General features: G+C 36.1%; 2 protein-coding genes across 4 annotated transcripts; one reads left to right on the top strand and one right to left on the bottom strand.

Moving 5' to 3' along the window:
• Positions 1-647: 647 nt before the first annotated feature.
• LOC130980280 (magnesium transporter MRS2-5) lies at positions 648-5,289 on the bottom strand. Of its 3 annotated transcripts, none has more exons than XM_057903965.1 (7): positions 5,120-5,289; positions 3,843-4,484; positions 3,185-3,255; positions 1,879-2,007; positions 1,446-1,787; positions 1,089-1,136; positions 648-982 (listed from the first exon to the last, which is right to left on the bottom strand). In XM_057903965.1, the coding sequence occupies exons 2-7, from the start codon at positions 4,270-4,272 to the stop codon at positions 752-754; spliced, it is 1,251 nt and encodes a 416-aa protein (XP_057759948.1). In that variant the 5' UTR covers positions 4,273-4,484; positions 5,120-5,289; the 3' UTR covers positions 648-751. The 3 variants fall into 3 exon arrangements, with proteins under 3 accessions (XP_057759948.1, XP_057759950.1, XP_057759949.1); XM_057903967.1 differs by having other exon boundaries at positions 648-933; XM_057903966.1 differs by lacking the exon at positions 1,879-2,007.
• A 2,091-nt stretch (positions 5,290-7,380) lies between these two features.
• On the top strand, positions 7,381-8,004 carry LOC130980943 (protein FAR1-RELATED SEQUENCE 5-like). Its single transcript, XM_057904584.1, has 2 exons — positions 7,381-7,600; positions 7,811-8,004. The coding sequence occupies exons 1-2, from the start codon at positions 7,381-7,383 to the stop codon at positions 8,002-8,004; spliced, it is 414 nt and encodes a 137-aa protein (XP_057760567.1).
• Positions 8,005-13,579: the final 5,575 nt, after the last annotated feature.

Below are 13,579 nucleotides of genomic sequence, written 5' to 3'. Positions count from 1 at the left end.
AATTTTAATTACCTCTATTTAATATGCACTTGCTTTAGTGTTTATTGAAAGGTTTTTCTCCGAAAGCAAGTAATAGAACATACACTAAGAGATAAAAATGCAAGAATAGAAATAAAGAGTTAGGGTATTGTAATGAAGGCCCATCAAATTCTACGTTATAAAAATATGTATCTATACGGTTCATGAGAAGTTTCAAGAACATTTCTCATTAACATGCCACACCATCATTTGAACTAGTTTCTTTGAATATGCATACTTTACATAGTAAAGTTTTTGTGCTTACATGTTGCAAAAGAATATCTGCACAAATGAAGAAAAGCACCACTGTAAGGGACCCTTAAATGGAACCATACACATTGTTGCTGGCAGTGCTGGGGTTCAACATTTACTCCCCTCGAGACAAAATGGAGTATCTTTAGAGATTACGACTACGGGTTTATAAAACTAACAGCATTCGATCACTCAAATTTGTTGTTCGAGTACAAAAAGAGCAGAGATGGGGAGGTTTACGACTCCTTCAAAATATCGCGTGATTATAGAGACATCTTGGCCTGCACCGTGACAGTTGCCCAAGTCTAACAATGCCATCTTGATTGATGATTATGGTCAAAGCTTCAATTATGAATAGGTTGTCGTGTATCGGTGGATTCAAAAACAGATAATGCATATAAATTTGGCAGCCCTGCCACCTTAAATATAAAGACCATTTTGGCTTTGCTACATAGCAGAATCAGTTCAGAGCTGTTGAATTTTACCCTGGAAGCACTTTCTTGTACTTAAAGTAGAATAAGAATGAGAAATACAATGATGCACAAGTGATTCCGGTAACTACCAAAACCCAATGGAAACCAGATGGATAGTCAAAAACTGTGGTTTCAAAGTTCATCCCAAACACTGCTGTCACAGCAGCAAATACTGCTGCTACCAATGTAGCTGCAGTAAGAAGCAATTCAAACTGTATTAGGCGGTTTTGAATATTGCCCTGCAATATGAGTTAAAAATAAGACACCCTGGTTTACACCATTTACACAGAATTTGAAAAAAAAAAAAGGAGTGGATAGCAGAATATTATAGGTTGATAATCTTACCAACTTTATATTGATAAAATCTTCTGTGTCATCAATGTATTCTTTAAGCTGGAATATCAGGGGAAAAAAAGATTAACGTCAGCAGAAAGCACATCACTGAAAATAATATAACCATATGCTGCTTTGAAATAGATGAAAATTTAAGCAAAAAGTCATCATGCCTTCTAATCGTTACCAAAAATCAAAGGCAGACATTACACAAGACAACAGTTTATTAGCAGAAAGCTTGTCATTGCTAACCAGTTTTATGATCAAGTTATATAATAAATACCATGATATCCAACATATGATACTGTAGGCCACAAGGAAAGTAGGTGAACTTTAATACTATAGCTGAGTGAATCAGCTTTCTCATACCGACGACAATGAGTTAAGCGTATTATCAATGACGATAAAGTATGCTTCAAGCAACATTTCCAGTGGTTGAATCCTTTCTCCATTATCAGAAGAACCCATTGAACTACCATGTTTGCCTGAATTTCCAGTGATGCTGAAAGCCCTTGGCAACATTGGGATCCCACTAATTGACCGCTCTGGTGAATTAGGAGCTGACTTTGAAATCTCTTTACCACTACTTGATGTAAGAATGTGAAGACAATCATTAAGAGGGTACATATCTGAGCTTCTCCTTTTCTCAGTAAGGCACATCTCAGCCATATCACCATCATCATCCATGAGATGTTCTATTTCGTCACGTACCTGGAAATTACACAAATTACTAGTTGCAGATGTTTAAAAGGATAGAATAATAACACAAATAATCAAGGATGGGGATTCTACATTTATCAACCTTCTGAACTCGTTGAGTCAAAGCAAGGAGATGACCTTTAAATCTTCGAACACGTTCTAAATTCAGAGTACTGATAGACGATGCTAATTCATCTAGCACAGGATATATTTCCATTTCCAACTCTTTTACCTATCAAATAAAAAACCTTCTTAATAATACAAGGGTATCAGGTTTAATATTTCCTAAATTTCAGGGAGCTTAACGTAAGTTTTAAACATATAGGGGAGCTGGGTATTGGTTAGGTTACACTCACCTTCCCTGAGGATTGGTAAAATTCAATATAATTTACTCTCACCATAATTCAAAAAATAAATAACAGCATTGATAAAGTTATTCCTAGTTTGAAGCTACTGAATTTTACACTAAAACAACGTATGCCCATTTCAACTTAAATTCCATTGATCAAATCCATAAAGTGAGATTATTATGTTATACGGGAGCATGGACAGCAACTGCAACATTGACCCTTTTCTCATGTAAAACAAGCACTGATAAAGTAGAAAATGATGCAGGACAAAGGAATGTCAATTATAAGTATGTGCACCTAGCTACTGCAAATTGATGATGATGACAGTATTGTACCTAAGTAGTGCTTGTCTAGCAGCTTTCTTCTATTTTGTTTGTGCCTTGGAACCACACTAAAGAAACTGCCTTGTGATTCAGGTCACAGGTTAAGATCTTTAAATAGTCTTGTTGTAAGTGGAGGTAAAACCATATAGATCTACATTCCCCAGAACCCACAGTGTGAGTTTTGTGCACTAAGCCACCCATTTTACTTATGCCTTTTAATTTCTTCCGAACTTAATTTTAGAAACAAAGAATTTAGCCTTTTCAGAAGGCCTTTCATTGGACTCTGCGTAATGCAGGATGTTTTGACACCGGGTTATCCTTTTAGAATTTTCTGTTATATAGAAAGGGGTTTAATGGCTGCAATAAAGTAGATGCATTTTCTAATTAATAACAGAACTTTTCTTCTATTTTTCATGGATGTTAATTGAAAGCCATCCCTCTTGTGTCTGTGTGTGGCCGAATTAATTCCAGGGCTTTTACCCGCTTGAGAGTGAATGGAGGAAACAATTGTTGGCAGTTGAAACAATGTAGCCACCATTAAGTTATCTGAAACTTGCAGGCAAATATATAATACAGTCGATGAAATTCAATCAAATAATATTTTACAATAAATCATATCTTCTACTATGATTACCGGCAATCATTGCAATTTCAATGTTAAATAAAAACGAAGATATATACTGTCACAGACAAGAACGTAAAGGGTTCTGCAAGAGGATTATTGATTGAGCCATACCTGAGCATCCAAAGATGTGCATGTCAACTCCAGAGCCATTTCCAACGCTCTAAACTCAAAAGGCAGACCATCTGTTCAAAAATGGCAAATCTGATAAGAAATTATGTGCAGTGTCTGTCTACCTTGGGGAAAAAGGGGGGGATCTTTCACAGAATTAATTTTGGGTTTTGTTGTGGTGGTTTCCTTTTTGCTGGAAGGTTAGTTACAATACCAGGGAACTGTAGCAAACTAAAAAATTACTTTTAAGAAAGAAATGACAATAGCTAGTTAGCAACCAAGGGATGAAAAGGTATCATACTTTACAACAACAAAAAGGAAGCGTTGTCGGCTAGGTGAAATTATAGAGATCAAATGGCAGAGATGTACTATCATAAGCCATAAAAATTAGACAAACCATTACAATAAAAATCTTTCAATCAAGTAAACTTTTCTAATTGATACCACAATAGAACTTCAAATTCACATCATTTGGTGTCTTTCCCTCCTTACCGATTCCAATTAAGTGCTAAACAGGAGTTAAGTATGCTAATTGCTAACTGATCATATCAGACAAAGATATCAGATATTTTTAGATGCCTTGCTCCAGGAACCCTTTGCAACCATCTTTAACCCTTACTAATCTAACAAAAAAATCGGCAGAAACAACTGGAATCCTTACCAGCTTTTTCTTTCTGAAGCCGATTGCATAATTCTGACCTATACTGACCAACACTACCATCCAATGAATTCATCAGGATGACCTCATCAGCAGTAATTATACAACGGATTTGCTCAAGGTTTACAACAATAGCCTTCTCCCGTCCTAATATGGTAGAAGGATAAATGAACATTGGATCCAATAGTCTAAGATCTCTGGAAGGCAAAGAACAATGTCTCATAATGGTAGCCTTGTCAAGTGTTACGGTCTGAGTACTCCCATCCTGACCAATTTTTATCCAAGAACGAGTTCCATGACCTCTCTTCTTCAGGCCTATGATACCAGTCCCACAATTCCCTTGGCCGTTGAGCTGAGACCTCCCTCCACCATCATGAGATAATGCAGATTCTTGTGGAGTGGAAGAATAATACTGGCCTTGTGCTTCCTCCATTGCATCATACCTTTCTCAATCGCTGTGCTGATACAGTATTTTTCTTTTTCCTTTTCTAAGCTGTGGTTGTCTTCACTAGTATTATGTAAAAATTATGCAATACAGAAAACGATTTTCCACCACATCTTTGAGATACTGGTGATAGCTAGAAATAGAAACCGTGTCTACCACCTGATATGATCCATACTTGGAGCACTTCTCAAATTAAAAGCCTAAGAGAAAAATTGTTAGTCAGTTTGACAAGCATAAATCCCCGTAGAAAAACTACCGAAATAAGAAACCATAGAAAATGGGAATATAAACCGGAAGATAGAAAATAATAAGAGATAAATTTTGATGAGAGTATAATACTAACAGTACTTAGTTATTACCAATATTTGATGCGCCTACATGGCTACATCTTTAAATGCAATACATGCCCTGTTATTAAGATCAACCCGATACATAACTGAATTTCAAGTATTTTCCTCAACACATTAAAGCTCAAATTAGCGGAGCAAGCTAACATTAACAAAGAACCCATATTAATTCCCCTGAGGAGGAACCATAGCAATCAGGTTAACCGCTTTAACCTGATTCATTATAAAAAATCAGATGTTTCAATTCTCCAATCTTTGAAGTAAATCTCATGCTAAAAAACCCAACGCTAACCGCTCTAACAATTTCCCCGAGTCTCAAACAAGATTTCATCATCTTTAGTAATTGTAGCTACCAACGCAATAAAGAATTATTTCTATCAAACAATACGCAAACGCAGAAAATAATTGGAATTGAAATTGTAAAATATTCTAAAAAATTTAATAAACGAAAATGGAAAAAAAAAATTTACGGTTTATTGTGCAGTTACCAGAACTACAGAATTGGAAGGAGTGCATATTGTGGAGAGTGTTTGGTAGATGGCAGTGCGGTTAAGGTAATTGATCGAAGAGGGTTTTCAGGGGTTGTACAATGTACAGTGGATTATCAATGTTATAGAAGTGCATTATGAATAGAAGATTTTTACAAATTACGGGATATTTCTAGAATGATTAATAGATAATTTTTGGAAAAAAAAGAAAAAAATAGTACCATATATATATAATAAAATACAAATTATATATTTTTGCTTACAATATATTAATTTTTTTAATGTTTAATTTAAATAAAGATTAATCTCAGCATACAAGTGATTAACACTTACAAGTGTTACAAGTTTTGAAGACAATTAACCTCCTAAACGCGTTCCTAATGTTACGTACGTTTTACGCGCTATATAACAGAATATTAAATCAAACAAAATCAATTAACGCGCGAATATATAACTTCCAAATTTCAAAAGATTTCGTTTTTTTCTTCGAATCTCTTGCCAAATTTCTTCGTTCTCCTTCTTGCGTTCTCTCTTTGCGTTTTCGATCGTTGTGTTTACCTGCGTTTATCACTGGTTTGTTCTTCGTCATTGACGTGAGTTTCTCTCTCTGTAACTCTAGCTTCGTTTTTTTTTCGATTTTCATGATTTTTGAAATCAAAGTTTGAACTCGTTTTGAAGATAATGGATGATTCAACCTCAGATTGTCAGCTGAACAAGGGCAAAGTGGATTTTGAATTTGAATCGAACGAAGTTCCTGAGGTTTGATTTAGATTCAATTAATTACGATTAATCTGAATTTGATGCAGTTATTCGTCTATGATTGTCTAGCTGAATAATTCGTGAACATTGACTGTGAAATTAATGCGTGAACATAATCTGTGGATTGAATCTAATGTATTACTTTTGATTAATTCTCTGCATTTTATAGCAGACGCTCGGGTGTAGATCAGAAGATTTTGGGTGTATTTTAGGAAAGTTTGGGTATATTTACAGTTTATGGATTTTCTTGTTATTTTAGTTGAATTTGTGTTGTTCGGGTATAGATCAGGAATCCTTGGGTGTATTTTTGGGACGTTTAGGTGTATTAATAGTTTATGGCTTTTCTTCTTATTTTAGTTGAGTTGTTGTCGTTCGGGTGTAGATCAGGATTTCTTGGGTGTATTTTACTTCAATTGTTATTTTATGAGGCGCAGAAACTCTATAGTATATTTTTGTTTTTAACATGGTGTATTTTGTAACTCCTCTGTATTGTTGATGACCAGCTTGTTCCTAAGGTTGGAATGACTTTTAAAACCCTTGAAGATGCTGCAAAATTTTACAAGGACTATGCCAAGGCTGCAGGTTTTTTACAAGAGTTCGGAGTACAAATAAGAAGAGAAACGAAATTAAGAATCAATTGATTACATGTAGCAAAGAGGGAAAATGGAAATCTAAAATATCTCCGACTGAGAAGACAAATCTCACAGCTGGTTTAAATTGTCCTACAAGAATTTATATACACACATTGAAGGATGTTGGTGCTTAGATCATTTCAAAGGTCGTGCTGCATCATTCACACCTTTGTTGTTCAATTCAAGCAGAGATGCTAAAACAGCACAGGGAACTAAGCATGTCCGTTCGTCGTACAATAGAGAATAACGAGGAGGTTGGTATCAGACCAAGCAAAACATTCCAATCATTCGTTGCGGCAGCTAGGGGTCACCGTGAGTTAAATTTTATTGAAAAGGATGTGAGGAATTACATCACGAGAGAAGTACGGAATGTTTCGGAACAAGAAGATGCAAAGGAATTCAGGAAATATTTATTGAGAATGAAAGAGAAGAATCAGAATTTCTTTTTCGAGCTCGAACTCACGGACGATCAATCGATTAAGCTTGCTTTTTGGGCTGATGCAAGGAACAGAGCTGCCTTTGAGTATTTTGGAGATGTTATTTCATTTGACACCACCTGCAATATAAACAGGTAATATGTTGTTCTTGCTTTATGATGCTAAATTAATTTTGTTCTATGAATCTGCTGCAGAGGTGTATATTGGATGTTCCTTGGGTGTCTAAAATCATTATATGGGTGTATGTAATGATTTTTATTCTGCAATGTCGTAATTTGTTTCAGGTATAATTTGGTTTGTGGTTCTTTTATCGGGGTGAATCACCACGGTCAGTCAACACTTCTTGGATGCGCTTTTGTCGGGGTGATTTTCATTTTTCATGGGAGGAAATGCTCCTAAAGGGTTTCTCACCGATCAATGCGCGTCAATGAAAATGGCTATAAAGGCTTGTATGCCAACAACAATTCACCATTGGTGTATTTGGCACATTATGAAGAAGATCCTAACCAAATTAAATGGGTACAAGGGACATGCAGAAATTGAACAAGAAATGAGCCAAGTTGTTTGGAACTCTCATAGTAAAGATTCATTTGATAGGAATTGGAATGATTTTCTGCTGAAGTATGGTCTTGTGGACAACAAGTGGCTTTCAGGTAATATTGTTTAAAATATGCAGCAGATGTGTAAATTAAATATTTTTGGGTGTAAAATAGCCTTATTTGGGTGTATTCTGCAGATCTTTACGAAGACCGTCATATATGAGTTCCAATTTATTTGGATCACCACTTCTGGGCATGAATGAGAAGCACACAAAGGAGCGAGAGCATGCATTCATTTTTTAACAAGTTTATTACCCGGAACAGCTCGCTTATTCAATTTGTCAAACAATACGATAATTGCTTCAGAAGCCGGGAGCAAGCAGAGAGAGAATCAGATGCTGCAGATTTTCATTCGATCATACCGTGTGCAACAAAATCCTTCATTGAAGCTCAGTTTCAACATGTTTACACTCACCGAAAGTTTAGGGAAGTCCAAGCACAATTATGAGGAAAGGTGAATTGCATCACAAGATTAACGAATTCCGCTCTAGGCTATTTAGTGTACGAAGTTGGAGAACAAGTTTTCGGCTCAATATTCAACAAGTTTGAGGTTACTTACGACTCAGTAGCAGCTGAGGTAAAATGTCAATGCTTATTATTCGAGTCAAGAGGGATATTGTTCCGTCACGCACTAAGCGTGTTAAGCTTTGAACGAGTAAGCCAAGTGTCATCGAGATATATATTGGAACGATGGAGCAAGAAGGTAAAGAGGCGACATACACACATCAAGAGCAGCCATGACGAGCCATTGTTGGAGCCAAGAAGCAAGAGGTTTGACGAATTGGTTTTTTGTTCGCAAAATATTTGTGAATTTGCATTAGAATCGGAGGAGCTGACTGCCATTCTGCACCGTGCGTACGATAACGTCATGGTTGAGATGGAAGAATTGAAAGCCAAAAGGAAGGGGACATGTTCGTTATCTCACGAAGATGCCAACTTGGAATCCGTTAACGAGCTTCAAAGCCCTCCAAGAGTTCGAAGAAGAGGACGTCCAAAAATAGGCTAGGTTCAAAGTTGGACAAACAGATTACAAATGCCTCAAAGAAGAAGAAAACAAAATCTTTAAACGAGGTAAAAGTGATGTTCTTTAAATATGTGGTGATTGAGTTTAATTTTCTTGTTAATAGTTTTGCTAATATGTGAGTTTATTATTTCCAGTTAAACCTCTTTGATGTTGCATCAGTGGTGCTTCCAAATTTCAGCCAATATTAAGGACGTGTTATGAATTATCAATTCAGGCAACCAGCAGCAGGGGATAATTTTTTGGGTGTATAGTTACAGAATATGGGTGTAAAGCACTTTTTCTTGGGTGTATTTCTGAATTTTATTGTATTTTACATATATATATATATATATATATATATATATATATATATATATATATTTCGGCTGCTATTGTTTATGTTATAAATTATTGTTTTTTTTTATTTGTTATGGTTTAGGGTTTTTAGGGTTTAGGGTTTTAGGGTTTTTAGGTTTTAGGGTTTAGGAATCCAGCATCAGGGGATAGAGGTTTGGGTGTATATTGAAGTTGTTGGGGTGTAAAATTCCATGTTTTGGGTGTATCGTAGGTTGGGTGGCTTAGGGTTAGGGTTTAGTGTTTAGGGTTTACGGTATTAGGGCTTAGGGTTTAGGGTTTAGTGTTTAGGGTTTAGGGTTTAGGGTTTTTAGGGATTAGGGATTAGGGTTTTATGGTTTAGGGTTAGGGGTTAGGGGTTTAAGGGTTAGGGGTTTAGGGTTTAGGGTTTAGGGTTTAGGGTTTAGGGTTTAGGGTTTAGGGTTTAGGGATATAGCATCGGGTGATAGACGCTTGGGTGTATATTCAACTTCCTTGGGTGTATATTCAACTTTCCTTGGCTGTAAAATTTCATGTTATGGGTGTATATCTGGTGTGATGTTTTCCTTCATATTTTACTACCTCTAATACAGACCTTTTGAATACAGCACAGACAGTTTAATTATGGAAATTTTTTCTATAATAAAACTGGTTTATAATTGGAAAATTTTACAGCATGTGTTCAATTTGTTATAAGACTACATAACAGTTACATTAATCAGTGTCAATATCATTAGAATCTATCTGACAATATGGACTTAATAACAATGAGGATGGCTTGAACAGTCTTATTGCATCACTCCCCCTAATGGCTTCAACTTTGTCTTGATTCATTTCATGGAATAGAATTCGGGAATCATATTCTACTCTAGAGTGGTCCACCTCGTCCTACAGTTTAAAATAATATTCTGTTTAATCAACCATGTTAATTGAGTAAAGTAATACAGAGTTATATAGTTTTAAACACATTTACTTGGGTCCAATTGTCGCACTCATACTTCCCCCTTTTAACGTTTTCAGGCTGAATTATCTCAAGCTACTTCATTACATAAATAGCACAGTCATAGCTGAAAAACAAGAAATAAATTAGCAAATTACATATAGGAAAGTTTAATTTTCAGAGTGAAAGATTTATACCTTGTCTTTTGGCCTGAGATGTTAATGTATGGTGGTTCAATTTCCTTGTCCTTTCTCTTCAGAGGTGCCCCCCCCAGCATATACTCTCATTCTTGAAATTACATATCCCTTAAAACACAAAATAAATCACTAATATATGAGTAAATTTAATAAATGAATACACCCAAATGAGCACAAACTTACACCTTATATTTAACAGAAATACATCAAAATATTAAAATACAAAACACAAAAAAACAACTTATAATGAATTTATTTAGGTTCATTATGTCATCGGATGGACATGTCTTGTGATATGGGTCGAGTATATAAAATTTTTTCTTTCTTGCATCAGCCACCCATAACCACCAATGGTTTGAATAGCATACAGGTGCAAAAATCTGAAGCGTGTCCATATTGAACAGTGTTTTAGTTTATTTGGCACATAAGTAAGGAATGGTAATAAGAAGTTTTAGAAACGAAAACTTACTTATGAATGTAATGCTAATTTTTTAAGGTCCAAGAAGGGAATAAACATTGGGTAGTCTCCCACACTGAATGGCTTATTGGTTCTAGGCTGTAAGAATTCCCCATTTGGATGATTTCCAATAGCTATGTTCTGCAACAATTGTAAAACACCAAATGAAATACTGAAAATACACCCAAATGATACTAGAAAATACACCGTATCGAACACAGAAAACACACCCAAATGAATACAGAAAATACACCCAATTGAACACAGAAAATACACCCATTTGAACACAAAAAATACACCTAAATGTAGACAGAAAATACACCCAAGATTCGTTGAAGTACTCCTTACCACAATATCAGAGGGCAGACAATATACTTCTTCTTGAAATGTTTTAATGTTTTGCTCGTTAAGGATGAGATACATGGCAGAGAAAATCTAGAAAAAAAAACCCAAATCAATTTACATCAATCAACATTGCAGTTACATTTCATGATAAAATCATTATTTTATTCTAATATTACCTCAGCTTTTATATGTGTATCGGCTTTGAGAGATGTGAAGTGGACTTTTGACAAAATGTATTGATCTTGGGCATTCAGTGTGCAGACAGCGTCATACTCGTTAGTGCCTCCATCTGCGTATGTTTTAACACATGTCGCCCAGATGTAGCATTTCTCTTTCATCTCAGTGATGCACGAAAACTTGTCTCTCAACAAATTTCCCTTCGGCAAGTATATCGAATTGTCGTCAAGTAAAAACTCACAATAGAGTTAGGTCGAATCTCACAAGGATTGATTGGTCAAGCAACTTTAGTTGGAAGAATGCGCTAGTTGAGCTAAGCAGAAATTGAGTTGAGAGTTGCAAAAATTTAATGGCGGTAAAGTAAATTGCAGGAAGTAAATTGTAGAATCTTAAATGGGGATTCGGGGAGATGAACATAAAGATAAATGGCAGAAAGTAAAGAGAATGGGTAAGATTAGAAATGGGGGATTCATTGGGCTTAGGAGATGTTGCATTCTCCGGATCAAGTTCATTCTCATCTCTTCCTCAATCAATGCATTCATTGATCTCTTTGACAATCTTAGGTAATTGGATCCCAATTCATTGGCAACCCAATCTCTCTAAGCTTGAACAATTGCCCAATTCCTTGATTTAATTGCTCATGGGAAGAGATGAAGTATGGTCACTGATTATACCACATGTATTTCCAAATAAAAGTTTTGGGAGGATTATATGTCACTATATCCGTCCAAACCCCAATTTGGTCCAACATGAGAAAGCATTTCTAGCATGATCTCCTCATCCCTTTTCCAAGGCTTAGAGAAGATCCAATTATAGAGAGTTTCTTTTCTAAGACAACTAACTAATTGAATTAGGATCGAAAGCTTTCTAGCAAATCAAGAGAAAAGAAAGAAGAAGAAGAATAAAAACTATAATTGATCAATCAAATTGCAACAGAGCTCCCTAACCCAATGAAAGGGGGTTTAGTTGTTCAAAGATCTGGAAATGGAAGATGATAGAAGAGAGTACATTCTAAAGTAAACTAGAAATTGCAGAAAAGTAAATATATAGAGCATAGTTCTCCAAAATGCCAATCCCCCTTCTAGTTCAAAACTACTCCTATATATACTACTCTTCTTGGTCTTCTAGTCAGTTCTTCAAGTCTTGGATATGGGCCTTTGATCTTGAGTTGAAGCAGTTACAATCTTCAGTGGGCTCAGCTTTGCTTGCAGAAAAAGTGTGAGTTAGGCATGGGTGGACGTTAGTTAGGACGTTAGTGGTGTTATCGTTAAGTGAAAATGTGGGTTCGAGAACATTAGTGACGATCACCTTTTTCACTAACGTTCCAAACCAAATCAATCCACGTTAACTTCAACGTTAGTGGTACTAACGTGACCGCTAATGTTGCCTCTTGGTCCTTCGCAAACGTTATTGGCATTCACCTTTTCCAATAACATTTCCTCTTGGTCCTTCGCAAACGTTATTGGCATTCACCTTTACCAATAACGTTGCTCTTTGCTTCTTTTCCCCACGTTAGTGATCCACGTTAGTGTAACTAACATGGGCATGCCTAAGCTTCGAGAGTGTTAGTGACACTTACCTTTGTCACTAACGCTTCAAACACCCTTCTTTCCCACGTTAGTGTCTCACGTTAATTGCATTAACGTGACCACTAACGTGGTGGTGATTGCCATCTCCAACGTTAGTGACAAAGGTGAGTGTCACTAACATTGTCCTACCATTTCTTGCTCCACGTTACCCTTCACGTTAGTGGTCTTAACGTGACCACTAACGTGGATAATATTGGCTTAGTCCAACGTTAGTGACAAAGGTGAGTGTCACTAACGTTGCCGATTGCTTTCTCCTCCCACGTTAGAGTTCACGTTAATTGGATTAACGTGACTCTTAACGTGGCTAAGTGTGCCCTTTTGAAACGTTAGTGGTATTCACTTTTACCACTAACGTTGGAGCTCTCTTTTTCCTCTTCGTTAGCTACCACGTTAATGTAATTAATGTGGCAACTAACGTGGGCTATGATGGCTTCGAAGGCGTTATTGGCGATCACTTTTTCCATTAATGCTACAAGCTTATTCCCATTCTATGTTAGTGGTCACATTAATTAGACTAACGTGGCTGCTAACATGGCTCTTCGTTGCCTCCTTTGTCCTAAAATCAAGCAAATAAAGTGCATCAAAGCTCTGTTCCAAGTCATGAGATCATGCATTATCTATTTTATCATTAAATTCCTGCATAATTCTCATGAAACCATGTAAAGTTCACATTGTTTGCTTGGATCAAGGTATAAGTGTATTTTTATCCAAAACTTGCTTATTTACTAAGAAAATGCATGAAACTACCCTAAAACAGTAAAGAAAAGGTCAGTGAAACTGGCCAAGATGCCCTGGCATCACAACACCAAACTTAAAGCTTGCTTGTCCCTAAGCAAGTACTAAAACATAGGAAAGATGAATTACAGAACAAGATAAACAAATCATTATTATAGAAGTCAAGTTCATGGTTTATGGGGTTTCATGCATAGCAACTTAGGTTCATTCCTTTACTGGTTTTCAGGTCCTTATCATGCCCTTGAACACTCACTTGA

This window comes from Arachis stenosperma, chromosome 5, assembly GCF_014773155.1.
Source record: "Arachis stenosperma cultivar V10309 chromosome 5, arast.V10309.gnm1.PFL2, whole genome shotgun sequence".
Taxonomy (NCBI): domain Eukaryota; kingdom Viridiplantae; phylum Streptophyta; class Magnoliopsida; order Fabales; family Fabaceae; genus Arachis; species Arachis stenosperma.
This window is presented reverse-complemented; position numbering and strand designations above follow the sequence as displayed.

Excerpts from the sequence above, each read along its gene's own strand:
- LOC130980280 (XM_057903965.1), bottom strand. The coding sequence starts at position 4,272 with ATGGAGGAAGCACAAGGCCAGTATTATTCTTCCACTCCACAAGAATCT. Across the intron at positions 1,788-1,878 it reads TGACTCAACGAGTTCAGAAG|GTACGTGACGAAATAGAACA; the intron begins GTTGATAAATGT and ends TGTAATTTCCAG. Across the intron at positions 1,137-1,445 it reads CGCTTAACTCATTGTCGTCG|CTTAAAGAATACATTGATGA; the intron begins GTATGAGAAAGC and ends CTGATATTCCAG.
- LOC130980943 (XM_057904584.1), top strand. The coding sequence starts at position 7,381 with ATGGCTATAAAGGCTTGTATGCCAACAACAATTCACCATTGGTGTATT. Across the intron at positions 7,601-7,810 it reads GGACAACAAGTGGCTTTCAG|CTCGCTTATTCAATTTGTCA; the intron begins GTAATATTGTTT and ends TACCCGGAACAG.